The sequence below is a fragment of the Lepisosteus platostomus genome, chromosome 25 (assembly GCF_059453375.1).
Source record: "Lepisosteus platostomus isolate fLepPlt1 chromosome 25, fLepPlt1.hap1, whole genome shotgun sequence".
NCBI lineage: Eukaryota > Metazoa > Chordata > Actinopteri > Semionotiformes > Lepisosteidae > Lepisosteus > Lepisosteus platostomus.
The window spans coordinates 8,967,315-8,980,290 of NC_142635.1; the positions used below are offsets into that span (position 1 = coordinate 8,967,315).

Here is a 12,976-nt window from a genome sequence, read left to right on the forward strand (position 1 = left end):
GACGTTATTGCGTTGGACAAGAGGGAGATCCTTGTCAGAACTACATTCCCCATAATGCTGTGGGGAATGAGACACTGCCCTCAGTTGCTTAGCCAGTTCTGACCAATTGATCAGGTGAGAACTTAAAAAAACAGGAAGATGAGGACAGAGGGCAGAACCTTTGTGGTGCAGAATCAACCAAGGAAGAAGTCTTTGGACGTGACCGACGTACCGACGAAGAACCGTGTGGGTTAGGGTGAGTAACTTGAGAACAGTTTTGTGCATGGTCCGAGCGACGTGTATTTGGAAGCTGTTTGGGAACCCAGTAGTGAAAGACGTTGGATATCTGGGGCAGAAGCTCAAAGAGGACCCATGTTATTGTTTTGTGGTATTTTTATTTTCTCACACTGTGAATAAAAAGCCCTGGTTTTATATCTTACACCTGCAGTTTGTCCTTGGCCAGCCTAGTTGAAAGATCCATTATGGCACCCCAAGCATATTGTGTCACAGTATGAATATATTTCAGGGCGAATAGAGTATAACGCAGTCTAACAAACCCATCTTTTGGTTAATTAAGTAGTGAGAGCAGTCCAACCTCGCTGTGACGTTTGAGTACTATAATATAGTTACATTTTATTAAGCCTAGCATATTAGCTGTTAGGACTCCAGAATGCATAGGTGACAGATGAAAGCTGTTTACTTTCTTAAATTTGGAAAAGCTATTAATTTAACAAAATTAATAGTGGCAAATTGACATCTTGTGATCTTTAAAGCTTGGGCAGACGAGATAAAAAATGAACTAAAGCTAATCCATTAGATTTGGTCACCCAGCAAGAAAGTAAATTGGAATTCCTGACAGAAGTGGTGAATGTGAGGATGTTCCCTAATTTTTACTTAGTCAGCGCTCTGAGAGGAACCTGGAGAGATGGGTTATGGTCTTATTTTTGCACGAGTGAACTGCAAAGGCAGGTGGTGGTGAAAATTCAGAATGAGTGCACACGCTTTTTTTTGCCAGATTCGATTATAATAATTTCTAAATCCATCTTCTTCTGGTACAATCCTGGGTAATAAGATATAAAGATGAATCTTTAAGCGAGAAAGTTCAACCCACCATGCTTATTTCATTGTTCAAAAACAGTAAAAACGCACAAAGCAAAACAGGAAGATGGCAAACCACTCCAAGAAAAAAGGCTCTTAAGGTAGCTCTCTTTTAATCAGAGAAATAGGATTAAAAACAAATTTAAAATACAGAAATGCATAATACAACTATTTAAGAAAGAAACCAGTAATCAATGTACTTTAATATCCCGTATTAACATCTATACGTTTATTACCATATACTCTTTATTTTTGTGCTGAAAATGTACAAATTCCCTTTCACAAACAGGCTAGTACCTTACGACTTACTATTAAAAGAAATATAGTTAAGATCTATTTTGAATCGTATATATACCTACAACTCTGTAAATATATATTATTTGATTACACTTGTAAAAGGAATGTTGTCTCTATCGCCATTTTAATGGTCTATTATTCTCTGTTAGCACAAGAAGGTTAAGGGACTGAACTGCATCCCCTTAGAAAGCACAGAAAAAATTAGTTTTTAAGGACAGAATTCAGTTAATAGTACATAAACACACACAAGCTGCATAACTCCAGATGTGAGCTAGCAAAAACGTACATCTGAATTGAGTTCACAAAACCTTTCCAGGTGGAAAGATGGTTGCTTTTTTTTGCCATATGACCTGTTCACAAACAGCTTGCACACAAGAAAATTAAAACCTATGTAAACCTCTACTAGTGCTTTAAAATGTGCACCAGAGAATATAAGTGCTGCTTACATTTCAGTCTTCGCGTATTTAAAATTTAGCATGATGTTAGAAGATAGCACACATAGAAACTAGGCATTCATGTAAGCAAGCAGTATTTGACACACTTTCCATGTTATAAACTGTCACTATTCAGGTAACATTGAGTCCTAAAGGTCAGAACCCTTTTATGGTTCAGACTGTGCTGCTTGCCAAGTTATTTGAACATTTCTCCAACCCTTCGGAACCTGTGAAGTCTTGGCTCAGGTGAAATAGAGCTCGAGAGAGTGAATGATATCTACAGGTCTGCTGATCTTTAGTGCCCATCATGCTTCCTGCTTATGATGTAATGTCACTTCAGGGTGGTTGGACGACAGTAGTTGTGGCCAAGAGTGTTACGCAACGATACAGTCTCCATCGTTACTGTTACTTTTTATATATCACTGCTAACAGCTGAATAAACCATTTTGTGAAACTTTTTCAAACCACCTAGCCATCGTGACCTCTGCAAAAAGCCAGCATATGCGTCTTAAGGGACAGAATTAAAAAAGGAACATCATATTCTGCTTATGTCCCGTTGACCTTGTTAGATAAATAATCCACAGAAGACTGTTTTCTGTACCATTTATGCTTTCTTTAAAAAAGGTTGGCATAGAGACCTGAACACACTGAAGTGTGGAAGAACGACGCTCAAGTCTTGAAATAGTACAACACAGGATGGTAAAAAGGGACACTATACGCTATAGTATAAACCAATTAGAGGCATTGGACTCAACACATGATTTTTGGCAGATGCTTACACTGATAGGCACAATGTCAGGATTAAAAAAAAATAAAGGAGTGTATTTGTATTACAAGAAGTGTCGGAGCCTTCAAGTTCATAATCACATGCAGTTTACAAGCAACGAAAGCAGCTATTGTTCATTCCACAAGAAAGCAAATTGCTGTAAATTACTCCCGGTTTAAAAGTTAACTTTCAGCATGTAGCAGAAAAGCAGCATTGTGGCAGTAGTAAGAATTGTGATGACAGTTTAATAAAATCTGGGCTTTCCAGCTGCTAGTATTCAGGGAAATACTGTGAGGCTTTTGCTATCTTGGTTATATTACGCTTCTGTTATAACACTGACATTTATTATGGTGGAGGGGGATGTATCTTGTAATTTAAAGAGGAATGAGGCATATATACAGTATAATGTACAAAGATCCATCTACTGTTACCACAGTTCCGAATTGTTTTTTGAAAATGTAAGAGTTATGCCTCCCCAAATGGTTTTCTCTTCATTTTTTCATTCCTTCTTTTCCCTGATACGCACATGTAAACTTCAATAATTACAAGACAAAGAGATGACCACTTGCTTGGTCATTTTTCCTGCTTGCAGACAAACGCTGTTTAAGGTAAAAGTTCTTAAACAAGAAGGTGACAGGCTGTACTCTGGATCCCCTTGTGCAAGCTCAACCCCTGCTTTGTGTGCTCTCTGCCTTATAGCCCTGCAATTTATCAGCAGCTGCACTTGATTTTCACAAAGTGTATGTTGATCTTATAAACAGGAAAAGCATTCCCCCATCCAGCCTCGACAGCTGCACTGTAATTTACTTTTATTTTCAGATTTCCTCTTTCAGATTGTGACGTCTGTATCTCGGAGACAGCTTCAGTCTGGATTTTTCTTTGGAATGAACAACAAACCCCCACTAACACAGCTGATAGCAGTACAGTACGCCCCACCTCCAGAGCGTGCAGTTTTTCAGCACTGCATTTCTCCGACTGTAGGCTACCCCATCCCCCATGTGACGCCTGTGAGCAATGGAAGGTACAGAGGTTAAGTAAAGGAAATGTCGGGTGTATTCTGCAAAGCACGGTATTTCTTGTATGGAGCTTCGGTGGTGGCATAGCCTTTAAAAAAAAGTAGATCGTGCCATGTAAATGTGATATTTTTTGTCGTTTGGGGTTCCAAAGTACACATCATCTCCCGGAAGTCTGCTTTATACTCCTCCCTTTCTGATCCCTTCTTTTATCTGCTGTAATGAAAGGAGAAGGTTCTCTAGCCAGTGTTGTTGGTGGGTTGTGAGGCTGCAACACATCCTCCCTGCCGCCTCTAGACTACGCACTCACTCACACGCACACATCCAGTCTCTCGTTTTCGGAGGCGCCGGGGGGTGCGGACGCACGCGTTAGTCGTCTTCCTCCTTGGCCTGGGCAGGCACCTTGTTCTCTGGGTTGGCCGAGCCCTCGAAGCGCTGCGAGGCGATGGCGGCCTGGTGAGACATGCTCTTCCTCACGATGTCCCCTTTCCTCCAGAGCGTGATCTCCTGGAAAAAGCCAGAACCAGCTGCTGACTGGCCCCTTCAGAGGTAGTGTTCCACCCTGCGTTCTCTCTGTTACCACATTGTTGCTTCAATTCCAGAATGAAAGTAATGCTGGTCTAAAGTTTTAACGTATAATACAAAACTGTAAACACTACTCATCTTGAACGTAACCATTGCTTTGGTTTTTCTGGAACGGGGTTCTGGAACAGAGATCGCTTCGACTAACTACTGATACACCCTGTGTCCTGAAGCAAAAGGACTCTGAGGTAAACGAAAATGAATAAAATATGACATTAACAAAGATTTCTTCTCTAAAAACAAGCAGACAAAAGAATAATTAACTTCTCGCCTGGCTACCATTCAAATAACCAGAACAAAGTCTGCTATTAGATGTCTAACTTTCCCAAAAAAAACAACAGGTAATAATAGAGCACACGGACGCACAGCGCTGGAGGCATGGTGAATGGAACGGCCTTGTAAGCAGTCGCGGTTTTTTTTCTACCTGCTGTTTGAAGTAGCGCCTCTCCTCTTCGTCTATGAGGACCAAGTTGAGGTAGTAACGCACGGAGAACTTCTTGTTAATGTCGCGCATGGTGGGGGTCAGCTCATAGCCTGCCAGGAACAGTCTGATGGGGATGGACTCTCCTGCGCACACAGGAAACACACATCGCATCTGAATAGCTCCATGGAAATATTCTCTTTTCTTTCTGTCTTGTAGTCGTCAAAGAGTTTCTCACTGGTATGCTACGCAGAGCAAATCGGTATATATGCTACTTTCGTTCTGTCCGCAGGTGAAACGGGCATCAGGCTCGTGAACACGATCAACGGCAGCAATACCAAGGCAGAAATCTTGAGGAATTTGAAATTGGAGGACCAGAGGGACACATTAAGGGTAAGCAAAGCAATGCGTGTTTTTATGTCTGGTTTTCTCAAGGGAACTCAGAAGTGCTTTACACAGAGTATGGGGCACGCAAGCATCTAACAAATTTGCAGTACTCACCTGGGTGCCACATGGCAGTCATTAAACACCAGCAGTCCCACGACACATCCGTTCAAGCAGAGAAGGGAGAATTTGCTTTGCCAATTGAATTAAGAGGGAACTTTAGGAGGCCTAGAATGTACTAGCCCAGAATCGAATTCAGGTTAAGATCCCTACTCTTTTAAAAAGCACCATATGATCTTTAATGACCTGGGCCTTGTGCTCCGTACCACTGTAAATCTTTCTTCCCACTATACACTGTTATCCAGTATTTCAGAGCTTGTATCTGATTTATAGCCTGAGGGGACAAGGAATGGACACACTAGAGGTGAAGTTATTATGGAATATAATTCTGAGCTCAATTAGAAAAGACAATCTTTAAGCTCCTTGTTTTAATGAGTGATACTTACTGCACTGCCACTCCGACTTGTTCTCCCTATCATGGCACATCTGTGACTCAAGCCACACAGCATTTAATGTGTAAGCTACTAAAAATTAATTATTAACATACGTCATTGTTTACCTCTTAGCCTTTTTTTTATGGCACCTGCAAATGTTTCAGTTCCAAAGGAGTGTTGCTGGTAAAATACTGAAATGCTTTTGTGTTTAAGACCTGTGTTAAGTTGAATTTATATTCAATACAGTGTTATTAAGACAACACAGAATACATTACTTCCATGCAATGCACATCAATTTAAGAGATAACTCAATATCATGAACTGGTGATCCCCGTGTCTGCTGGTTTTTGATGCAGCTGATGTCTTTATTATGCAGTTGAACTATTTACTGAAATTCAAACTTTTCAGCTCATAAACTGTTACAGGATTGGAGTGTTGCAGGATTACTAGCCAATTAAGTTTTGTAAAAATAAGTTTTAGCAGCTGGAGAGGGTGACAAATGCCGAGTTAAATCATTAGTTTTAATCAAGCAACAGAGAGATGAGCTGGAACACAGCAGCAGAAAGTATTCAGCATTGGTATAAAATGAAGAATAATCTTAAAAAGCTCAATACTTATATATTTTAATGCTTTTATTGAATATTATATATTTAATATGTACTGTATACTATATTACATGAATTGCATGCCTAGTGAGCAATATTTGATATTACTTTATAATATTAAGCGATAATTACTTAATAGGCATGCAATATGAACATTTTAGTCATGTGAATACAGTAGATACGTACCTCTCACTGGTGCCCCATCCATGATCTCGTATTTGGCTATGGTATCGTTTTCGTGGTACACGCTCGGACCCGTGCCCGTTGTTTCCCGTTTGATGATGTCAATTTCCATGTGCTTGATCTTAATCCGGACCAGCAGGAAATAAATCTTCCCCACTATGACGTCTTTTAGGTGGTACCTAGGGTTTTCACGAACACACTTCTTAATGACGGTTTCTTGGTATTCCCAAGAAAGATTTTTATTCAACAAAGACAAAAAAAAGAAGAGCTTGTTTGCCGAGCTTCTGAGCCTCTGCTAAGCGTCTCAAGTACCTTATGTGCTTTTTTTACCTGGTTGCATCCGAGCTACTTACTTTGATTTGTTGTACTCAAACTCGATGTGCAGGCAGTCTTCAATTCCCACCTCCATCTTGATAGACGAGTTCAGCTCGGGGTAGGTGCTGAGAGTGTGAACAACAATGTCCATTTCCTTGGTTATGTCATTCAGTCTCCGGCTAATAGTTGCCCGAAGAAAATACCTGGAAAGGAAATGGCACACAGCACTGTTTGAAGAACTCTGGGTATGTTGGATGAAAGCCATCCTCATCTTTTTGAAGTTTGATTTTCAGACTGCATCTTTACTTACTAATCAAGGCTTAAAAAACCCAATATTGTGTCAGATATTTTATTTATATCCTAGAGCAGCTTCCATAATAGTACCTTGAAGAAGCCCAATAAATTGACTTTTAAGTTGCAAGCTGAACTAAAATACGTCTTTTTGAATATAGACTGGCTAGAGGAAATTACAGAAAGGCTTCCGGAATAAAAATGGCATGAAAGGGGCCACATTTATTTAAAAAGAAAAAAAAACTATAAATGTTTAACTTCTTCAGAATTTGTTTTTTTCAAGTAGAATTCACTGTCAGGCTAAACTTATGCATCCACTGCAAGGAACAAAAATGCATTTCATTCACAACTTTCCACATCAATTAAAACTCAATTTAAACTTTCATGAGATGTACTCTTCTGCATTTAAAGTACGACCCATTAAATATGAATTTACTTGTCACCATTTGAAAGGACCCCTATGGTTTTAAGTCTCAGCATATTTCATAAACTGACACTGCAGTGAGACACTAACACAGCTGTCTAGATGTGTCTATTTAATAAGGTTTATGCCTTTGCTTGTGGTGTAGTAGATTTCACTGTTGTTTATGTGGACTGGTGGAAAGCCAGAAGATTTCCGCAGGAAAAATCCTACAGCCCTTTTATGCAACAAATGAAAAAAATCTCACACTTTAAAACACAGTATTACGACACTTTAGTGAACACGAATAAGCAGTTTAGTATAACAGTAATTTAGGAAGGTAGATATGGTGTTCATCTTCAGATGCAGCACACGCCTACACAAACAAAGGCAAGTCTCATCTGAATAAGAAAAGGCAGACAAAAACATTGAACATTTTCTTTATGTAAAAATAAATCATTCTGAAAAGGAAGATATATACAGTACGTGGAAGAATGTGCAAAAGCTATTGCAGAAAATACAGAAAATAATGCCAAAAACATCAGAAAAAGATAGTGATTTCACTTTGAATGAAGAAAGTTCGCTTGACTCCCACTTACATGCTCAAAGCAAAGACTAATCCATGCATTAAAACGCCACCCAGCAACTAAGAGAGTTGGAAAGGTCACCAGTATTCATCCTAGGTATCATTTAATTCTGGGCAAAACGGATAAGTAATCATTACTGGTGCCCCTATTGCTTTCCCATTACAATGAAACTGATTTACCCTTGATTGCAATAGATTGAATAGCTTTGAAACAAGATCAAGGTCCACATGGGTTGTGTGCAAGTCAGGCAAACGCTGGACAAGAACTAATCAAGTAAAATTCCAAGGTGCTTGATTTATTCACACTTCAGCAGAGGGTGAATTACTTGCTAAGTTTCCGACAGATGCAGCGAAATGAGTTAAAATCCCAGGGCAAAGTAAAAAAAAAAGCGTCTTCACAATACAGCAAAAGTATAAGTGCATTAGCTGTATTGATTTACTTACGAGGACATTAGTGACAACAGTAACCAGCAGGGAAGTATTAATTCCATACCTTTCAAGCAGCATGCAGACTGATGATACAGAAGCAAACCTGTGGTCTGGCGTTGCCACAACCAACATGTGCATCAAAATAATGAATATAGAGGGAACTGTTTCCCAAAAATGATCATTCTACAGTAGCCCAGCTTCCAAAACAGACAAATGGATACTTCTGAGAAAGAAAAGAGTTCGCAGTAATGGACTTGGATAAAGGAAGGCTCAAGGAGATGTTTCCCAAAATAATTGCACATCAGATTGCAGGTCAGAAAACAATGTTTTTTATTTCCATTACTCAATAATCCCCCCTAAACAACATCTAAAAAATGCAGTTTTAAATGATGCTGGCAGCTTCTGTGCTCTCCACTTACCGCAACTTGACATTCTGGCCTGTGTAGGACTCGTACGGTTTCTCCACATGTGTGAACTCAAAGTCAAAAGTCTGGGACTGTGTTAGTTCCCCCGGCCTCGCCAAGTCCTTCACCAGAGAGACAAACTCGTGGTGGTTTCCCCGGTCATAGTACAGCTCTGTGCAGAAAGAAACATTGCTTTTTAATGCCATGAATATAAGATCAATAAGTTTGACATAGGACGTTAGCCACTTGTTAAAAAGAGTTGCCAAAGGACCATAAGGGATAAGCAATCAAATGCTGTGCAGAAATTAAAAGGGCTAGCATTCCCCCACAGCTTGATAAGCCCCGAATTGTCCTAATACAGTGAAGTTCATGTTTACTTCAACGTTGTCAATGGTCACTGTCTGGAGAATCGCATGTTGAACGACGCACTGCAACAGAAAAATAAAACGATTTGGTAGTGAAAACTTGCTTTGTTTAAAAAATTGTATGTTCGTTTCATATGGTTTGGTTTATTCCATATCTGCTTTCTGTGTGGGGAAATTCCCTTTGGAATGTAAATTGGCATTATATATAGAGAGAAATTTGCAATAAAAAGATGATTTATGGCTAAATGCTTTTTGAAAACAAACTTTTTACGAGTGGAAGTTTACCTACTCTTTTAAACACAACAGGCCGGTATACTAAGGAATTAGTATGAAAAAAGTCCTTCTCCAAAAAACTGGATTGATGCAAAGATTCGATTCTAGCAGGCATGCGTTCAGATGATGGGGGCAGCGGTGTGAAACGGGCTGGGCTCTGGACTGATGAGAGGAGGGCTGTGGGCTCAAACCCTCTGGGGGGATACAGCTCCAGTACCCTAGGTAACCAAGATGTTACTGTGATCCCTGCCGAGTCATTCTGGACTACCCCGTTTAATGAACAGCACACCAGTGCCCACCAGCACAAAAATAAAACAAACACCGCCTGAGTGGAAATCGAAAGGCTCGTGAAAAAAGCAGAAGTTACCACGGTTCCAACCGCTTCTGTGGACGCCGGACAGAATACAGTGCCTGTTGATTGGCAGGCTGTAAAGAAACCAGTCTCTGTAAAAGAACAAGTCTGTCTGCACCTTCAGAGGCACAAGCAGGAGCCTGCGGTCACCAGAATATGACCAGACGCAAGGCAGATAGCTCTGATGAAAAAAGTGCTTTTGGCTGGGTATGAATCAGTAGTGGGAACAGAAGGACTAATATGTGTCACGCCTTAGATCTGAGAAGTTGTTAGAGTGAATCTCTCTGGTCCCAATAGGAAATTTATTATCTTTCTCTTACAGTGAAAATAGTCTACAGAGAGTCAGGTGATGGGATTGGGCACTCCAAATAGCTTTAAGCCTCAAACAGCTTCAAATAGTCTACATAACTGAAGGCTTGCTTTGGAGTGGGCTTTAGACATAGAACTGATCCTTTCTGGAAATGATTAAACTTTAAACTGCTGACGGAATGGTTTATTTTCCGTGATAAATTGTATCTAGCATTCTGTATGGCTAAACTGTGTGGCATTCAACTGCCAGAAAAACGGGCATACAGTATGTGGTACTGTATATCTCACTTTTAAATCTTAATCTCTGCAGAGAGCAAAAATAAAATAAACAGTTGTGCTGTTGGCTGTTTCAGAACATCATTTACATGGATTTAATTCTCATTCTGCCTTCACGCAAAAATTATATTGGTCTTGTTTCAAAGGTAAAATAATCCAGTGTTTGTCAATCAGGTAAATTACAGCTACAGCACAAACCACTTGAAATGCACTATTTTGGATCTCACCCAGGACTGTTTTCACTTTTAGCAAAACATTAAAAACAAATACATCTTTGACATACTTGAAAATACTGCTACCTGTGTGCACAGTGTGTGTACAGAACATTTCACACAGACTGGTACCTTGTCACAGTTCTGAAACCAAGACAATACAGTACCTATTCGTTTTCTGCAGGCTAATTTGTAAAATAGACATAGGTTTGCCTCAATATTCGCTTATCTGTTGCTCATTGAACCTGTGACCTTTCACATATTGTTCACTGAACATTTAAGTGTGTATTCTGCTTCGTCTCTGCTAACGTAATTATGCATCTCTGTAGGAAACCATATCAGATGTGTGCAGACAATATCTAAATAATATTTTAGGTCCAAAAAAATGGAGGTGGTATCTGATGTACACACAAGGTGTGTAGGGAAGCTTTTGTCTGCCGCTGAAAGTGACACCAGGAAGAAACAGCAAGAACAACAAGATGTTATTAACTTTTATGTGGATCTTTTATTTATAAAATTTCACTTTGGAACAGATACCACGGTGCCGTCACCAAATCAGCACTCCCTTAGGGGGTACAGTAGGTATCAGCTCTTTTCTGACATGTTGGGCCATCACCAACATGGTATTATGTTCTTGTTTTTTTCCCATATGGTAAATATTAACAAACCCATTTTATTAAGATGGCCCAGTGAATAAATTAAAAAAGGGCATAGGGGAAGTTATCCTCTAAGCACGTCAGTCGTCAACATTCAAACAACTTGCAAACATGGTTCCTTTTTATCATAGGTTTAAAGAATTGCAGGAGGTTAGAAATATATATATATATGCATATTCATAAATGCAATTCGTCTGCTCTTCACTTGAGTTATGAGAGGGAATGAACCCAGTATGGAACCGGTTAAGCCTCCGGTTTCAGACCAACAAGTGGAACCCACAGAAGAGGAACTCCGAGAGAAACCGGTTCAACGAAGCAGAAACGTGCAATGCCTTCGCTTAAAGAAAAAATACAGATGAAATTTTCCGCGCAAGCTGCAAATGCTGAGGACAGGCTCACCATTTCTGCCATTTCTGTTAGTTAACTAAATTATGATCGCAGTGTAAAACGTTTTTTTTAATGTTTCTTTTTAAAATCGGTGATTTTAAATGGTCTCATTTTCATTACACTCGTCAACTAAACCAGTTTATCTGATCCCAGGCAACGCTCGATATCATTTTACGCTGCGTTTCTGTATCGCATTGCCTTTTTTTTCAGGCAGTGTAATATTTGCATGGCATTTTCTTTAAGCAGGTTCAACGTGAAACAATCGCAAAGTTTATGCAATATTCAATCCCGATCTAGCGATGGTGCATGTTAGAAACACTTCGGTCCAACACCCTTAATAAACCGGCTTAGAAAACCACAGCTGCATGCTACCTGCCACTTTTTAAGAAAGTAAAAAGGGACAAATCGTACATACATAAGGCAGGCGAGGGCTCCTTCATTGCGCTGTAAACAAGTAAAAAGCAATACAGATCGCACGGCGCTTTTCTTTTTATTATTTTACGTGCACGATCGTGGCGGCACTGTCTTTTCCGACAGGGCCTGCGCGCAGGACAGCCACTTACCGATCTGCCCAATAAATTCAATCTTGATGCCCTGGTGCTCCAGCCTCTTCCCTGGGTGTTTCAGGGTAACGTTGACTTTGCCGGAAACCGTCTCGCCATCGTAGAAGAGAAAATACTTGTCCTTCTTCCCGTCCTCCGTCTTGTGCTCAACTTTCTTCCTCGTCTCGGCATCATTCAGGACGATGTCAATTTCTGCACTTTGACCGAAACTAAAGAAGCTCATCACTGCAGCCTTTCCCTTTGCTTTATTGTCTCTTTATTTTATTTTGGATTTTTGCTACCCCCCCCCCGTCTTTATGATGACCCAGTTAAATCTCGCATGGAGCACCTTTCCCCTTTGTGACCCCTTGGGGAGGGGGGGGTTATGGTCTGATTTTTTTTCTTTGCCCCCCCGTGTGCTGCGCCTCCTTGAATTTTGAATTGATGAGGCTAGTGGTGGGCTGGAGGGCTCCGGTGTGGCTCTGCGGTGGCTGTCAGACTGGAGCAGCGTCCAAAGGTAGCGATTCCGCACTGCTTCCCCCTTCACCGCGCAGGCGCACACGTCCGCCATGGTGGGTCTTGGGAACGGTGCAGTGTGGGAGCTCGTCGTAGTTGCCACTGTAAGGCGAGAAACAGAAACTGTTAAAGCGCCGAAAGACTCTGGTCTCTCCTTACTTATTGCTTTATGAGCTGACGTTCTGTTTTTTTCCTCTCTCTCTCTCTCCCCTATGTCATTAAATGGGATTTGTTCCGAGTCTCTGCCTTGCTTTGACCTGGGCGAGCAGGTAAAAGGGCCTGCTTTGCCGTTCACACGGTCACCTGCCATGAAGGAACACGCAGGACTGCGGGGGGGGGGGGAATTATATTAAAAAACAATCTATCAAACAAATCACACACAAAAGTTAGCACGGACAGCCCCCCGC

The 12,976-nt window shown here is 40.6% G+C and overlaps 1 protein-coding gene across 1 annotated transcript; it reads right to left on the bottom strand.

Annotated features, from left to right (window-relative positions):
* Positions 1–1,173: 1,173 nt before the first annotated feature.
* On the bottom strand, positions 1,174–12,827 carry LOC148641045 (vacuolar protein sorting-associated protein 26B-like). Its single transcript, XM_088620033.1, has 6 exons — positions 12,075–12,827; positions 8,697–8,853; positions 6,610–6,774; positions 6,260–6,435; positions 4,594–4,736; positions 1,174–4,094 (listed from the first exon to the last, which is right to left on the bottom strand). The coding sequence occupies exons 1-6, from the start codon at positions 12,295–12,297 to the stop codon at positions 3,957–3,959; spliced, it is 1,002 nt and encodes a 333-aa protein (XP_088476159.1). The 5' UTR covers positions 12,298–12,827; the 3' UTR covers positions 1,174–3,956.
* Between the last annotated feature and the right edge of the window lie 149 nt (positions 12,828–12,976).